Genomic DNA, 17,197 nt, shown 5'->3' with positions numbered 1-17,197 from the left:
ACCTTCCTTTTATGCTAGTGGCGCCCTAGCACCGCAGCCAATCAGCAGACGCGGCCTTTCTCTATTTCCCGATGCGACGCACAACTTTCATACGTGGTCCCGCCCCCTTTTAAGGAAGAACTGCGCACGCGCAACGCGCTTCCCTGGGCGTTCCGGATGGCTGTTTTCCGCTTCTCAGCTTGTGGCTGGGGCGAAGACGACGACGGCAGATTGGGGGTGGGTACGGCGGGAAAGCCTCCGCGGCGCGAGTCGGCGCCGTTACGGGCCGGGGGAGCCGAGTGGGCGTGCGAGGTCTCGCGTGGAGGAGCTTCCCCATGTCTCCGCCCCCCCAGCCTCAGTCTCGGCTCGGAGCGGGGGCGGGCCTCTCGCCCCCTCCCCGCTTGCCGGGCTGTGCTGTGGCCCAAGTCCAAGTTGAAGGGCAGCAGTCGAAGGAACCAGGCCTCAGTTAGGGGAAGTGTGTGCGGGGCTACCAGCCTCAGTCTCCCGACATGGAGTGGACTCTGTGGTTCTGGCTTGGGGGAGCTGGTGAGTTGGAGGAGGACTGCCCGCCCTAGAGGCCCTCGGGGTTTGCCGGGGGTGGGGGTGGGGGGCAGTGCTTGTGTAGTGGCGGGGAAAGGCGGCAGTTCTGTTCCGCAGGTCTGAGGACAAGTCCTGGTTCTGGCCACTTACCCGGCCGTGGCCTCGGTCCGATTGCCCTCCGGGCCGAGGACCTCTAGAGGAGGAAGTTGGATCAGGCTTAATAAGGTTCCTTCTAGGTCTGACGTTATGTGATTCCACAGGAATGCTAGAGGAGGCTGGTCCCCGTAGGGAGCATGGGGGCATAGAGGCAACTTTTGGAGGTTTACTTTGTGGCTTCACTCCCCTTTGCCAGAGGATTTAAAAGCACACGTGGGAAGGAGATGTAGGGGTTCCCTGGCACTGAATCACTGTTTTACACATGGTGAGTTTCCTTTCCTGATCCAGCTACCTTCCACATTTCCATGGACCCCTCTCCGGTGCTGGTCTCCCTAGGGTCAGATGTGCTCCTGCAGTGCATTTTCCCTGCAGTGGGTAAGGACATGCCAACTCCCACTGTGTTCTGGCACCATGGCCAGTGGCGCCTGGCAGAATATGATGGGATCTTAGTGACCCAGCGCCCAGGCACAGAGCTACCAGAAAGTGCAGAGGGCCTGCGGAAGGGCAATGCTTCCCTTCTGCTCCGTCGTGTGGCTATGGCAGATCTGGGCTCTTACTACTGTACTGTGACAGTTGGGGAACAGCAGGCAGAAGCTGGAGTCCTTCTGGAGATTTCAGGTAAGGGTACCACATCCTGATAGAGGTATAGTGGTACAGTTGAGAGCACTGGAGTAGGAGTTAGAAAACCTGGGTTTAAATCCTGGACCCCTGCCTTAACTATGTGACCCTGGTCCTCAATTTACTTATGTGGTATAATGAATAAAGTGCTGGACTTGGAGCCAGGAAGACTTAAATTCAAATCTTCTATTACTAGCTGAGTGACACTGGGCAAGTCACTTAATCCCTCTAAGCCTCAGTTTCCTTACCTGTCAAATGAGAGTATTGGCCTCTAAGGTCCTTTCCAGCTCAAAATCCATGATATCTTATGATTATTTATCAAAATAGAGGCTGATAACCCTAGAAATAATAAAATATAACCCAAGAACAACTCATACTCTCTTTTGGGTAGTGTTATACATTTTAATCATTCCCTATGAGAATATAGAGAAAGCATGATTTTTCTACTTAGTATTTCTATAGTATAGTGTAGGCAAAAGAAGACTTGACAGGAAGTTAGAAGATCTAGATTCTAATTTTGGTGTTGCTGCCATCACTCTTGCAAATTAAAAATTATTCAAATCTATAGTTCCCTCTAATGTTAAAAAATGGGAATAGTCTGCCATAACTGTCTTACAAAATTGTGAGGATTAAGTGAGATAGTATATGTGAAACTACTTTGTAAGCTATAAAGTTCCAGATAGATTTACCTTTATTATACCATAGATGGTCAAATTTTTTTTTCCTGCCAACTTGTGAACCCCAAGCCGTTCTGCCAGTTGTTAACCTACAGCCAAGAAGCAATTAGTATCTTAACGAAAACCAAATATTGGAAGCTTTCTATAACTCTTGATTCTTGTGAATTTCCACCTTTTCTATTTTCCAGGCAATTGGGTATTTAGAACCTCTGGATCTTTCTGTCCTAAAGGTACTAAGATAGTCATGATGAGGGAGAGGAGGCCCCCAGATCTGCGTTGTTCTAAATACTCCTCCCATTTTGGGGACTCTTCAGGTAGTTGGGAAGGATTCTAAAGTCTAATCTCCTAATTCTGCCAATATGCAGAAATCTGGGCAGATGTCATCCCAATTCACAAGAGACTGATTGGTTTTAGAAAGCCAGTGGTTTACAACATGTAAATCTCCCATCTGCTTTTTTCTGCTTCTGAGCTGCCAAACACAGCTGGGGGAAAAACATGAAGCCAAAGTTTATTTCATCCCTTATAAATTATTATTTCTTAACAATCATCTTAAACAATGCACTCACTTCTATTTGACAGTCTTTTAAATTTATCTCTTATTGCCTATCCTTATCCCATTCACACATATTATCTTATTCCATTTCCTTTTTTTGCTCAGTCTTCCATTCTCAAGTCTTATCAGATCTCATCTCTTATTTTACTGAGATTCTTTAAAAATGGGAACTTTTACTGCTTCTTCCAGTGGCCCTCAACACTGTCTTCATCCATACTCTTTCTGAAGGAAGAGGTATTATTTGGCTCTGCAAACATTAAAAATCTATGATGGACAAAATCCTGTGATTGGATTACAAACCAAAAAAAGGAAGCAGTCCCTGCAAATAGGATAGAGTGAGGTGGGTGTGAGTATGACATATTAATATTTACACAGGTAAAATATAACACAAAGTATGTAACTGGGGAATAGAAGAGAAAACTAGACAAAGTGCTCTAAAAATGACTTGAGGGATCAAAACTTTCAGTGAGACCATGAAACAAGATTTTTCTTTAAAAAAAAAAAAAAAAAAAAGTAACCTGGACTATTCTTTGAAGGAAGAGAAAGATTCTGAAAGGCTTTGATGAGCATTCATTCTAGTCATGGGACAGCTTGTGCTATAAATGCACAAGATATGTTACAATCAAAATTATGGAGGCTTTAATGCCAGGCTGAGGAATTTTGTATTTTATCTTAGAGCTTAAATAGAGATCCTCCTCAAGATTGCTGAGTCAAGGGTGACATGTTCAAGGCTGTGCCTTAGGAAAATTATATTTGCAGTGGGAAGAATGGATTTAGGAGGGGAACGACTTGAAGCAGAATGTCCAATTAGCAAGCTATATATTATAATAATTCAAAGGAGAATGGATGTGGAATTAGACTCTTGCAGTGGCAAGGTAAATTGTGAGAATCGATCAAATGCCTGCTATGTACCAGACACTGTGCTAAGTGACAGGAGATCTAAAAAGAGGCAAAAGAGCATTCCTGCTCTCAGGAACCTTCCACTGTAAGAGGGAGACAACATGGAAACAAATATACAAAGTAACAAGTAAGTAGGCTAAAAAGGAAATGGTTAATAAAAGAAAGACACTGGAATTAAGAGGGATTGGGGAAGTCTTCGTGTAGGCTATAGAATCTATAGGATCTTAGTTGATATTTAAAATAAGCCAGGGAGATCATTAGATAGAATGGAGAAAGAGCATTCTAGGAATGGGGAACAGCCAGAGTAGGGAATGTCTTGTTTGTGGGACAGCCAGGAGACCAGTATGTCACTGGGTCAATGTATATGTGTTAGAGAATTAGGTAATAAGAAGATTGAGGGGGGAGGGTGAAAAATTGAGCTGGGTTATAAAGGGATTTGAATGCAAAATAGAGTATTTTTTTTCTTTGATCCTGAAGGCAATAGGGAGCCACTGAAGTTTATTGAGTAGGGATTGGTATCACATCAGTTTCTGGAAAATCACATTAGGTGCAATTGCAGGATGGAGTGAGAGAGATATGAGGCAGGCTACCCACCAGTGGGCTGTTGGAATAGTTTGATTATGTGGTGGTGAGGGCTAGAACATAGGTTATCAGAGGAGAGAAGGGAGCATATTTGAGAAATGTTACAAAGATAAAATCAACAGCCCTTGGCAACTGCTTGGATATGGGAAGTGAGAGATGATGAGGAATCCAAGATAATCTATGCTTGAGCAATTGAGAGGATGGTGTTGCCCTCTCACAGTAATAGAGAAAAGGGGGGAATAAATTGGGGGTGGTCCTAGGGGGATAAACAATGAATTATGCTTTGGATGTGTTGAGTTTAAGATGCTTACTCAACATCTGGCTTGGGATGCCTGAAAGATAGTTAGAGATGCAAGAGTGGATTCAACAGAGAGGTTAGGGTAATGAAGATAGATTTAAGAATCATCAGCATAGAGATGGTTATTAAATCCCATGGAAGCTGATGAAATTACCAAGTGAAGTAGTAAAAAAAGGGGACAGATAGAAAAGATGGAGAGGAAGAATCAGTAGTTCTCGGTGACTGATTGGTAATGAGAGTGAGGGTAAGGGAGAAGATAGAATCAAAGATACTTCCAGTTTTTTAATTTGGTGACTTGAGAAAATTATACTATCAACTGAAATGAGGGTGTTTGGAGAAGAGGTAAGTCTAGGGAAGAGAGATCATGATGAAGTCTGCTTTGGAAATAATGAGTTTAAGGTGAAATAAGATACCTCATCTCAGGTATAGATATAGGTTTGTCTGGAATTCAAGAAAGATTTAGGAATTATTTGAAACAAAGTGATAATTGGATTCATTGAAGAAGATGCCTTCACCAAGGGATGGAATATTGAAGAAGAGAGAATTTAGGACAGAATCTTGAAGAATATATGTAGTTATAAGGTAGGATTTATTTGCTGAACCATAAAAGGAAAAATCTCACAAAGAGAACAGTATTATTCATAGAAACCAAAGGAGAGGACCCAAGATGAGAACAGATCAGCAATGTCAAAATCTTCAGAAAAGTCAAGGAAGATGAAAAATGACAAAATGCTATAGCATTTAATAAGAGGTGACTAGTTGTCTACAATAATGTAGACAAATAGAAATAACAGCCAGAAAACCATGAATAAGCTTAATTGTCATAACCAAAATGGTTGGCCTTGAAGAAGAGTTAAAAAAACAAACTGTACTTTCTCTTCTTTGCAGAGGAGAGAGAGAGAGAATGGCTGTGGAATATTGTACAAATTATCAGATTTGGTTAATGTGTCGATATGTTGGTTTTTAGTTGACTGATTTTTTTTTCTTTGTTGCAAGGGATGAACCCTTGCTGGGAGAGAAACATTTATGAATAAATGTAAAAACAACAGATAACTAAAAAACTGTTAAGAGATTCTTAAGCTGTGAAAAAGGCTGAATATGAATATAATGATGGAATCAGGACTCAGATAATGAGAATTGAGTGAGTCAGAAGATGGTAGGACTGAGTAGTAATACAAAAATGATTACAGGTGAAGAGGATTTTTGCCTCAGCAAATCACAGAGATTGGGGAGCAAAAGGTAAGATGATGATAAGTTTTTTCAGGTAGGAAAAGCCAGGATAAAATAAATGGATTTGGAATAAAGGAAAGGATGGGGAGACTAGTAGTCTTGGTGGGGATAAAGAACAGATTTAGGAGAAGAGAAATGGAAGGATGCTATTCAGGAAAAGAAATTTCAGAATTCAGGATTATGGGAAAGTAGTTATATGTGATAGTGAAGTCTAAAGTATGAACACATCTTAGATACCTAAGAAAGAGAAGGTATGGAAGCTGTGGGGAGTTGCAGAGGTTGATGACCTTGATGTTAAATATTGAAGTCACCAGAAATGGGATACCAAATGTTCGAGTAAAGAGAGAAATTGTAAGTTGCTTAGGGTCACACAGCTAGTAAGTGTCGTGTCAAATGTCTATCAGATGCCCAAGATAGCCACTTGTAATGGTGGCACTGAAAGTGTTTTGGTGAAGGAAAGTTCTAATTCCAGATAAATAGCAGAAGCAGCCACTTCAGAGCTACTCATGATGAATACTTGTCTCAATTTAATGGGAGAACCTGTCTAAATTTGACACATTTGAACTCAGGTGCTCCTGATTCCAGGGCTGGTGCTACTGTGTCACCTAGCTGTCCCTAATAGTGACATTTTAAAAGCATCAGTAAAACATAAAAGGCTGGGAGAGGGGAAGGGAGAAGATCAGAGAACTGAGGTTTGAGATAGAATGATGGAACTGGAAATCAAATAAGTGGGTAGTGATAAGGAAGTGGTTGCAGAGAAAAGAGGGATTTTTTTTTTTCCTGATCAAATCAAAGAAACTGGGAAACAAGACAGAAATTTTGCTAGTGAAGGTTAGGAGAATTGACCAAGTACAGAGAAACTTGTAGATTAAATCAGCCTTAAGGTTCTTTCTTTCTTTTTTTTTTTTTTTGCTGAGGCAATTGAGGTTAAGTGACTTGCCCAGGGTCACACAGCTAGGAAGTGTTAAGTTCTGCGAACAGATTTGAACTCAGGTCCTCCTGACTTCAGGGCTGGTGATCTATCCACTGTGCCACCTAGCAGCCCCTTAACCTAAGGTTCTGTTCTAATTAGAATTTTGGTGTGAAGGTATCTACGCTTATGATGTGTTCCAGGTAAAATTTGAATTGCTTGGAGGGCCCAGGATAGCTAGTTGTAATGGTGGCACTGAAAGTCTTTTGGTGAAGGAAAGCTCTAATTCCAGATAAATAGCAGAAGCAGCCACTTCCAAGCTACTCATGATGAATGCTTGCCTGGATTTGATAAGAGGACCTGTCTAAATAGGCCCAAATAGCTTCATTCAACTCACTGCAATTTTATTTTGCTGAACCCCTCCCCCAATCCTCCAAATGACCAGAGTAGGGGAAGAGAAGGTAGTTGGTAACACAGCAGCCAGGAAGGCCATGGAATCCATTTCTCTTAATGCTGCTTCTGTTTTGCTACATAACACTTCATATTAACAAATGTTAGTGCTTCCCTGGTACCTGAAGCATAAAATTCAAACTTATGTGTGGTACTCTTCACTAGCTCTCTGAATTATACTCCTGTGCTTTCCCATCTCTGTGCATTTCTTACCCTGGTTTCTTTACCTAGAATGTCTTCTCTTCTGAAGTTTAATCTAGTTGCCACTTTCTCCAGGAAGCCTTTCCTGATTTCCTTTCTCTGTAACAAACTTGCTGCTTCAACCCTACTTGGTGCTTTGATTTGCATTTTTGTGACATGATTATCATGTAATGTTTAGTATTAGCACCATATCTGCCACTTTGTAAGTGCTTAATAAATGCTTTACTTACCTATTATAGTTATCTCTGCTTTTGTTTCATATCTCCATTGAACCGCAAACTCCATTGAAAGCAAGAACTATATCTACTGTCTTGACTTTGTATGTACTCCTTTTTTGCATAGGTGTTTTGCATGCGCTTAAGTGTTTAATAAGAACTGAATGAATAAAACAAATGCATGTCTCTCCTATGAAAGAAAACAAAACCTTCCCTGCTTCTGCTTATTGCCCTTTTTCCCTCTTGCAGCCAAACTTCTGGAAAGAGCTATGATGATCATCTGCTTTCTAATATTCATTCTGCACCTGTTGTAGCTTGAGTGAAATTTTCTCAGAAGTAGCCAATGACCTCTTTTTCTTCAGATTTAATGTCATTGTTTCAATCTTTAATCTCTCATAATCTTTTTAGTATTTGACATTGTGGACTCATTCTCCTGGCTTTAATGACATAATATTTCTCCGGTTCTTCCATTTTTCTAACCCTTCTTCCTATCTTTTTCTCACCCACTTAACAGTCATTTCTCAAGACTGTCTTTGGCCCTCTTCTACTATTCCAAAGAGATTTCATCCAATTTTATCTCTTTAACTGGCATATTGAAAGGGGTTGGAAAGATGACACCAAAATCTATGTCTGCCTATTAGATGTCTCCACCTAGATGTCTTGCTAGCTAGGACCTCAAGTTCAACATAGCTAAAACCACATTTAGTATCTTACCTGTTTCCTTCTGGCTTTCCTGACCTATAGATGACATTCACCCTCTACAATTAATCCTATAGATTCATTTTGGAAATAGTTTTCCTATCTGCCCCCACCTTCAATGCATAGTTTTCATTTTTTTTTTTTAAATTGCTATTCTCTTATTCTAGGCCCATAGCATTTCTCTTCTAGACTTATAAAAGCCTCCTGACCTCCTTGGTTTCCCTTCAGTCCATTTTGCACATCACATCCATCATGATTTGGCCTTGATGTAGTATCATTCCATTTCATTGGGTCCCTTTGGCTTGCTTCAGTTGGCAGCAAAGTCTCATTCCTTAGATTATTACTCAAGTCTTCCACAATAGGGCTTCAGGCTCCCTTTCCCTTCTGACCAAAGGTGATGCCAACATAAATTGTGTCTGTAAGTTTGTTGCTTTTGCATATTTCCTTCAAAGCCCAGCTTAATATTTTGTTCACCATATGTAGCACATATTGTGCAGGGTTTTGCCCCATATTAGGTATTTGCTAAAGAAAGGAAGGCATAAGAAAAGATTTCTTTCCCTCTTGGGGAGAACAAATTAAGATAATGAAGTTGTTTGGTGAGTAGGATCATAGATTTAGAGCTAAAAAGGATTTTGGAAGTTGTAGAGTAGAGGTGGGGAACATCTGGCCTTGCCAAGGCAACCACAGCTGATGATGAGCTAAGAGCTAGGTACAACAACCTCCCATTACTTGAGTTCTATAAGTTGATAATTTTATATGGCCTGCAAATGATATTATAAATATTCAAATGACTCTTGGCAGAGAAAAAGGTTCCCCAACCCTTTTGTAGAGTCTTAATTACCTCATTTAACTAAGAAGGAAATGGAAACCTAAAACTGCTAAATAATGTGTTCTACAGTTCCACAGGCAGTGAAGTCAGGAGCTGAGTTTGGATGTTTGAATCCAAACCCTCTGATTCGCCAGACGGTGCTTTTTTTTTCACATGTTGTAGTAGTAAGGACTTCTCTGTTCCAGGTAATCATTGTCCTTAGGAGCTAGAAAGAGCCAGAGAGGAGACAGGTCTGGTCTGTCAGCTGCCCTCACAGTATCTATAGATCTTTCTACTTTGTCCTACATGTACTGACCATTTTCCCCTTTCTCATGCTCTCGATGCCCTTTTAATTTTTCTCATTATATAAAAACGAAGACCCTTGAGTAGCATGGCCCTGATTAATTTAATCTAACAAAAGTTGATATTTAATAAAAGACTTTATCTTATCATGTGATTTTCAAAGCACATTATAGATATTTTCTATCATGCTATTCACAACTCTGTGAGGTAGTGTTGTCTTCCATTTGATGAGGAAACTGAGACTCAGGGTAAATAACTTAGGGAGTACCACTGCCAATCAGTGGTATTCCCAAGCAGAAAACATATGTTGATTCCTAGTCTAAAGTTCTGTCCACATTTTGATTTTGTCCCTGAAACTGTCAGCTAGGAAGCTCGTTTCCCTCTTATGGTTTTTGCTTTGGGGGTGTTAGGCTGGGACTCTGAGCTGATTCTGATTTTGTTCTCTTTTTCCCTCTCTCCATGTCTTTGCATCTCTATTTCTCTTTCTTCTATCTTTCTGTTACTTTCTCATCTTTGGATCTATATTTTTATCTCTCTGTCTCTTCCTATTCCATTTTATCTTTCTCCTTCAGGATCCGACCTGCAGATCTACACAGAGCCTGATTCTTGGGTGACTATGGGCTCTTCAGCACTGCTCAAATGTCGCTTCAGCATAGGGGATGTAATTGAATTGAGTTCACTCACAATACGTTGGTATGCCCCAGGGGGACGAATTGTAGCCCAGTTTCCACCAAAGGAGGAGGAGGAGGAGGAAGAGAATGATGTGGGTGAAGGGCCTGGGGGGCTAACAACCTTAGGCTCTTTTTCTGAGGCAGACCTGCTTTTGGGCAATGCCTCCCTGACAATACTCAGAGCCCAGCCTAAGGATGCAGGACTCTACAGCTGCAGTGTGGGATATGGAGGTGAGGAACGGCACAGTGAGAGCCTCTTCAGTGTCATTGGTGAGGAAGGGTAATCCCTCTAATCTTGAACCCTTTGCTTTCAGTTTTTTTTTTTGTCCTTGACATTTCTGAATTTTAGCCATTCAGATTCATTTCTTCTATCCATCTTGGGCCATCACCTTGGTGAAAATTTTCTCTTGTGATCTCTGGGTCCCTGAAGCATCCCTCATCTATGTCTGTAGATAGTTGTAGTATCCTAAAGACACTGCCCATAAGTCTGCCCCTCTAATGTGTGCAAATATTTCTTAATACATTCTGGTGGCTCCTGCTTTGCAATGAAAAGCCTTTTATGCTTTCATTCAACTTCTGCCTCCAGTGTTTGAGATTCTAGGTCTTAAGGCTAAATCAATTTAAATATTAATATTAGTATTTCTCACTCTTTCTTTACATGGCTCTAGCTGCCCCCCACATCTCCTTGTTTCCAGTCCAAGTCTCTCTAGGAGAGAAGACTACCCTGCTGTGCCAGATCAAAGGTTTCTACCCTGCAAGGGGCCTTCAGGCCTGGTGGCTACGGAATGGTCAGAAGCTACCAGAGGCCATCTCTATGGGGTCCCCCACACAAAACCCTGATGGTACATTTGATTTGGAGCTGATCTTAAATTTGACCCTGGAGTCCCATGATCTAGAAGCCAACTTTACCTGTCATGTGACTCATCCTGCTCTGGAACATCCTCTGCAACAGATATTAGACATGAAAGTCAAAGAAGGTGAGGGAGATACAGGGACTATCTTTGCAAGAGGGCAGAAAATCATTATTGGGAAACACATGAAAAGAAATTTGGGAGACCATATGGTGTGTGGAAAAGCACTAGAGTTAGAGGGAATCCTGTTTGTGCTACTTGCTCTCTTTGGGAAATCCAGCATGGATAAATTTAGCTCCTTTGAGCCTCAGTTTTTTTTAAACTATAAAATGAGGCATTTAGGTTAAATGATCTCTCAAGTCCCTTCTAACTCTTAAGTCCTATGGTGACATTTCAAGCTGAAGATTCTCTAAGGTTTGAAGTGGGATGTATACATGTAAAAACAAGAGAAGGGCATTTAGTGTAGGTCACTAGTAGAGGAATGGAACATAACGGGAAAAATAGATAAGCTTGGGAAATGTATAAGAAGGAGTGAATGAACTTTAAGGAAAATATGACTAGTAGGATAAACTGGGAGGTGACATATGGGAAGAAAAAGGAAAGGATGGGAGAGAAGGCAGGAAGGAAATCCTTTAGGTGTTGGGGAGATGAAAAAAAATTCCTGTAAGGGAGAAAGTTTTGGGCAAATCATTGTGGAATCTCTGGTCCCTGTAAATGATGAAAAGAAAAGAATGGGGGAAGAGCCTAAAAGTGAAGGAAATATATATCCTAAAGTTAAGGAAAACTGAGTTGTGTGTAGATATGAAGCTCATATCTTTCAGGGATTTGAAGGGCAGAAAAGTCAGAGATATGGGCAAGTCCTATATTAGAACTGATCTATGGTAAAATTAAAGGGAGATAGACTTTATATGGGGAAGCAAAAGGTAAAGAAACTGACTCATCTCTCCCTTTCTTCTTCCATTGTTTAGAAAAGTGGTGGGAAGATGTTCAGAGCAACAATAGGCCATTAATTAGCAGCATCCTGATCACCACCTTGGGTGTTACTGTTATAGGTTTTGCCATCATCCACAGCTTGAGGAGGAACAGAGGTGATTGGGGAGTAAGGAGGATGGGGAGTCAAGAAATATAAGAGAAGGGAGATGGGAGGAATGCAACAGGGAGAATTGAATAACCTGGAAAGGGAAAAAGATGGGGGTGAAAAAAGAAGAGGCAATCCAGAAGGTGTGGAATTTTTGAAAGTTATAAGAAGAGGAAAATGGAAAGCTCTTTCTTTAGAGCAAAATTTCCCCATTTGAGCAGCCTTATATATTACCCAGGCCTAGAGGAAGAAGAGCAGGAGCAGGGAGAAGTCCGGACAGCGACAGATGGAGAGGACAGGGAGCAACCTCAAGAAACATCTGACTTCCAGTCCCCTGGAAGAAACTGGGAGGTGGAGAAATTATTACCAAGGGATCATACTGAGTCTGAGGGAGAGATCCTTCAGGGAGACAGAAAAGCTGGATTCCTACAGGGCTATAGAAAGACTGTTGGGTTGATGGAAGTGAGGTATTCGAGGATCAAGAGACAAATCATTGTAGAATGTAGAGAAACTGAGGAGGATAAGATCCTTGTATTAGAGGGTACTAGGGAGGGCCAGGTCTTAGAAGAAAAAGGTGAAAGTAAAGTTCAGAACCTAAAAGGAGATGGAGAGAGCGAGGGTCGAGTTCTGGAAGAATTTGAAGTGGATACTGAGACACAGTTTCAGGAGGCTAAAGCAATAAGAGCTGAAGGCAATATCATAAAAGGCAATAGAGAGCTAGAGGTTCACAAGAGAAATAAAGAAGCCACTGAAAAACAGAATGGTGAAGGACAGACTGAGAAAAGGGATGCTGAAAGACAGACCCAAAGAGGGAGGGATAATGGACTGACTCAGGGAGGAGCTAGAGAAGGACTGACCCAGGGAGGGGATAGTGAAGGACAGATCCAGGGAGGGGATAGTGAAGGACAGACCCAGGGAGGGGATAGTGAAGGACAGATCCAGGGAGGGGATAATGAAGGACAGACCCAGAGAGGGGACAGCGAAGGATTGACCCAAGGAGAAGACAGCAAAGGACTGATAAGGGGAGGGGATAGCGAAGGACTGACCCAGGGAGGGGACGCTGAAGGACTGACCCAGGGAGGAGACGCTGAAGGACTGACCCAGGGAGGGGATGGCGAAGGACTGACCCAAGGAGGGGATAGCGAAGAATTGACCCAAGGAGGGGATAGCGAAGAACTGACCCAAGGAGGGGATAGCGAAGAACTGACCCAAGGAGGGGATGGCAAAGGACTGACCCAAGGAGGGGATAGCAAAGAACTGACCCAAGGAGGGGATAGCGAAGGACTGACCCGGGGAGGGGATAGCGAAAGACTGATTCATGAAGGGAACAGCGAAAGACTGACCCAGGGAGGGGATAGCGAAGGACTGACCCGGGAAGGGGATAGCAAAGGACTGACCCAGGGAGGGGATAGCAAAGGACTGACACAGGGAAGGGATAGCGAAGGACTGACCCGGGGAGGGGGTAGCGAAGGACTGACCCGGGGAGGGGATAGCGAAGGACTGACCCGGGGAGGGAATAGCGAAGGACTGACCCGGGGAGGGGATAGCGAAAGACTGACCCATGGAGGGGAAAGCGAAAGACTGACCCAGGAAGGGGATAGTGAAGGACAGATCCAAGGAGGGGATTCTGAAGAAGAAATCCCCAGAAGGGATGCTCAAGTGCAAGTCCACCTAGGGGATGAGGAAGCCATTAAAGGACTTGTCTTTAAAGAAGTTGGAAGAAATGGAACAAGACGAATAGCAGGGGAAGGAGAGGCCATGGAACAAATCCCAAGTGGGTATGAAAGGATTGAGGGATGGACAGCAAGTGGGAAGATTGATACTCAGTCATTGAGGATAGATGAGGATCTTTCAGAACAGTCCCCAGGGGCAATTGGAGACAGAGGTTCTTCCCAAAGACGAAGACATTGTCTAACTCCAGGGATAGATGGAGAGATCAGAGGGGCAGAAAAATAAGGGGGCAGAAACAGTCAAGGGAATAATATAAAGAAAAGTTCATCTCCTGTGCCTCCTGATTTTGTGACCATAAGTTCCAGATAAATTGATCTGTATGGCCATCTTTGATCTTTTGAGCTTCTAATGATGTTAACAAAGCAGATTATTGGGATAAGGGTGGCATGGGGGAGATTATCAGTTTGGGTTTTTGAACAAAATAGATAAAATGCCTATAATGTGCTCTCGTTTCTTTCTGGAAGAGGAAAAATGAGAGAATATGTTGCTCAGTTTGGGAAGGATTTCAACAATAGATCAGAGAAACCTTTGAAAAAAGGGGTGAAAGGCTATGCAAAAAAAGAAAGCTAGAATTGAGATTATAGAACCCTGGCACATAAGTTACAGGAAAAATATCATAGAGAATAGATAAAAAGCTTTTCATCAGGTGACTTTAGGGAACTGAAACAGCCTACTGTCTCAGGCCACAGATTGAGGGATTTGGGGACTGAATGTAATTATTGAAGGAAAACTTTAGGAAATGTCCCCAGTTCATGGTAATTTTGTACATAGTAATTAACATTTCAGTTTTTCTAGCCACTTTTTATTTAGATCATATGAAGGAGATGGTTCCATTATATTTTACATGAATTTGAAGTTCATTCTAGCACTGTTCCTGCCTGATTGCTTCAGATACATTTGTTCATAATTTAGTATGAATGGTGTAGGGTTTTGCTGAACAATAATTTGTTCCACTCATTATTTTCACAAGTTTAAAACTGTTCACTTTATTTATTATCAATAGTAGTAACTTAGTAAGTATAATGACAGTGATTTACCTCACCACCTTCCCTGGGGCTTTGTGTGATGTTCCTATTCAAGTTATTCATGAAAGGCACATTCAAGAAATGTTATGTTAGTTAGAATGAAGGAGGGATGAATGGGGAAAAACCAGCTTAGAGGCCCTACTTCCTAACCTCTAGTATTCATTGTAGTTGAATAGAAAGGGATTCAAATGCCAACAAAAATACTTTTCCACAACCTATCTTACAGATTGTCCTCCAGTATTTGTATGATATCAAAAGACGAAAAGCCCATTACCTCCCAAGGTAGACCATCATGAATTCTCACAGTTAAGGTTTTCTTATATCAAACATAAATCTGCCACTGCTATCCATCTCTGCTTTAAGTATTATCCAGTACTTCCATGTGACTCCCATCAAGATACTTCATAACAACTTACATCCATCTGTCTTATGATTTACACCTTCCTAGCTCTTTCAGATAGTCTTCATGATCTTAAGATTACTGTCCAGATGTCCTGCCCCTCTTTGGTCCTGGTACAAGGCCTCTCATTACAGCTTTAGAGATCCCATTAGGTTTTATTTGTTTGCCATATCACACTGTTGATTCTTATTGAACTTGCAATTTACTAAAGCACCTAGATCTTTTTCAAAACAATTGCTATATTTCTCTCTTGGATTTGAAGATTTGATGTTTTTAACCCAAGTATGAAGCTTTATATTTATCCCTTTTAAATTTCATCTTATTAGATCAGGGCTTCTTTACCTCTTTTGCATTGTAGATCCCTTGGCATTCTGGTGAAGCCTATGTATGGACCCCTTCTCAGATTAATGTTTTTAAATGCATAAAACAAAAAGTATAAGATTACAAAGAAAATCAGTTACAATACATTTATCCAAAAAATTTTTTTAAAGTTCACAGAACTCTAATAAAGAATTAATAATTATGGGATCATATTTAACCCAGTATTCTAATCTAAGATTTTATTTGGGATCCTGAATTTGTTAGGCCTAAAAGCTATCACACTCCACTTTGTCACATGTAAATTCAATAAGCATGCTATCTATACCTTTATCCAAAATGAAAATATTAAACAACATAGGACTAATCACAACTCTCTGGGACACTTGAGCTCTTTTCCCAAGTTAACACTGAACTATTATTACTTTTTGGTTCTAGTCAGTCAGCTAGTCCTCAATCCATCCAACTACATATCATCTAGTTCATATTTCTTTACCTTGTCCATAAAAATATCATGATAATATATTTCCAAATATTTTGCTAAAATCAGATATATGTTGTAATATATTCTCTTATCTTTACCCTTCTAGTTACCCTATTAGAAAAAGAAATGTTTAGTCTCTTTTTACCTGTTTTCAATGACATCATGCTGACACTTTGTGAATCGTTGATTTCTAGATATTAATTATCTTTTAGATACCATGTTCTAGATTTTAACAGGAATTGAAATAAGATTCATTGGCTTATCTCTTCATATTTCCACTCTGTTCCCCTTGTTGTCCATCTCCAGTCTTGTAGCACTTCTGTCAATCATATTGTCTGCTTGGTCCTCACTTTCCTCATCCATTTGTGTGGAATTGGGATGAATTTAGATGATAATCTGTCTCTTCCAATTCTAAACTGATTAATCTAAAACGTCTAATTCAAATCGCAAACTCCTAAAATATCTAATTGCAAAATTCAAATTGTGTAAAAAAAAAAAAAAATATGGGGATTGCCTGTTTGCCTCAGTCTTCTAATTGTTTCCAGTTCCTTTATCTCTGGATATGACTGTTGCTTTCATATGTAACTATCTAGGGAAGGCACATTTGTATATAACCATATTGTTGCCTACCTTGCTGTGATCACTCTCCCTTCTAGCTTTCAAGATTAGCATACTTAGAAGTGTATATGGGTTGAAGTTGTAAAACACTTTGTAAACCATAAAATGAGTTATTACCCCACTACCTTAAACCTTTTGGTAGAAAGATGCTAAAAGCTTCTTTAGTGTATACTTATTCATACTTCATTCCTTCACTCTTTCTGACCCTGTATCAGTACATAAAGATGGGCCTTAAAGTTAAAACATGAAGGGAGCGTCCAGTGCTCCCCTAACTCAATTTATAACTAAGGAATCACAAAGTTCTCAATATACTTGTAGTTCCTGCTTTATTCCCTTTCCACATTGTCTTCATTTCTTTGGTATGAGAGAGTCTTCTGATTTTACTAAGAAAAGACCGGGAGGACAGAGTAACAAAGCATAGGAAACTTGTGGATTTCTTTTAATGAGCCTAAACTGGAGCAAGCAGCCTTCATAAGCTTTTTTCCCCTACCTCCAGAACCTTGATCACTTGACTGGTGGGTCTTATTCCATCACTTGAGAAAAGAAAACTGGGAAACAGATGTATGAAATTGTCCTAACTGCCTATTAACCAGTAATTCCAAGAGAGAAATACTTCACCCGTTTTTCCATTGGAGCTGTTAATAAAGGAACAAAACTTTTTTAAAAATAGTTTTATCTTATTGAATTTATCCAAGACATCTTCTAAAGTCGTTAACGAGAATAAGCGGGGCAAAGGGATAGAAGACAATAGTCTTGAGAAATTGGGGCTCCATACTACATAGGAAATAACAATCCAACCTCCCGGGTCTTTTTACCCTCAAATCGAACCCTATATGAGTCCCGGTAAGGCGGAGGGATCAGGGATTGCACGGCAGTACTGTGACGTTGCGGCTCGTTCCACT

At 40.9% G+C, this 17,197-nt stretch overlaps 1 protein-coding gene across 3 annotated transcripts; it reads left to right on the top strand.

Annotated features, from left to right (window-relative positions):
* Nucleotides 1–199: 199 nt before the first annotated feature.
* Nucleotides 200–16,964, top strand: LOC127555923 (eukaryotic translation initiation factor 3 subunit A-like). Of its 3 annotated transcripts, none has more exons than XM_051988676.1 (6): nucleotides 200–525; nucleotides 964–1,293; nucleotides 9,692–10,021; nucleotides 10,459–10,767; nucleotides 11,610–11,729; nucleotides 11,958–16,964. In XM_051988676.1, exons 1-6 carry the CDS (start codon nucleotides 489–491, stop codon nucleotides 13,673–13,675), a joined length of 2,844 nt encoding a protein of 947 aa, XP_051844636.1. In that variant the 5' UTR covers nucleotides 200–488; the 3' UTR covers nucleotides 13,676–16,964. The 3 variants fall into 3 exon arrangements, with proteins under 3 accessions (XP_051844636.1, XP_051844628.1, XP_051844646.1); XM_051988668.1 differs by having other exon boundaries at nucleotides 9,692–10,060; XM_051988686.1 differs by lacking the exon at nucleotides 964–1,293 and having other exon boundaries at nucleotides 204–525; nucleotides 9,692–10,060.
* Nucleotides 16,965–17,197: the final 233 nt, after the last annotated feature.

Source organism: Antechinus flavipes, chromosome 1 (assembly GCF_016432865.1).
Source record: "Antechinus flavipes isolate AdamAnt ecotype Samford, QLD, Australia chromosome 1, AdamAnt_v2, whole genome shotgun sequence".
In the NCBI taxonomy this organism is placed as follows: Eukaryota; Metazoa; Chordata; class Mammalia; order Dasyuromorphia; family Dasyuridae; genus Antechinus; species Antechinus flavipes.
Note: the sequence above shows the minus strand (reverse complement) of the source record. Positions and strands in the feature narration are given on the sequence as shown.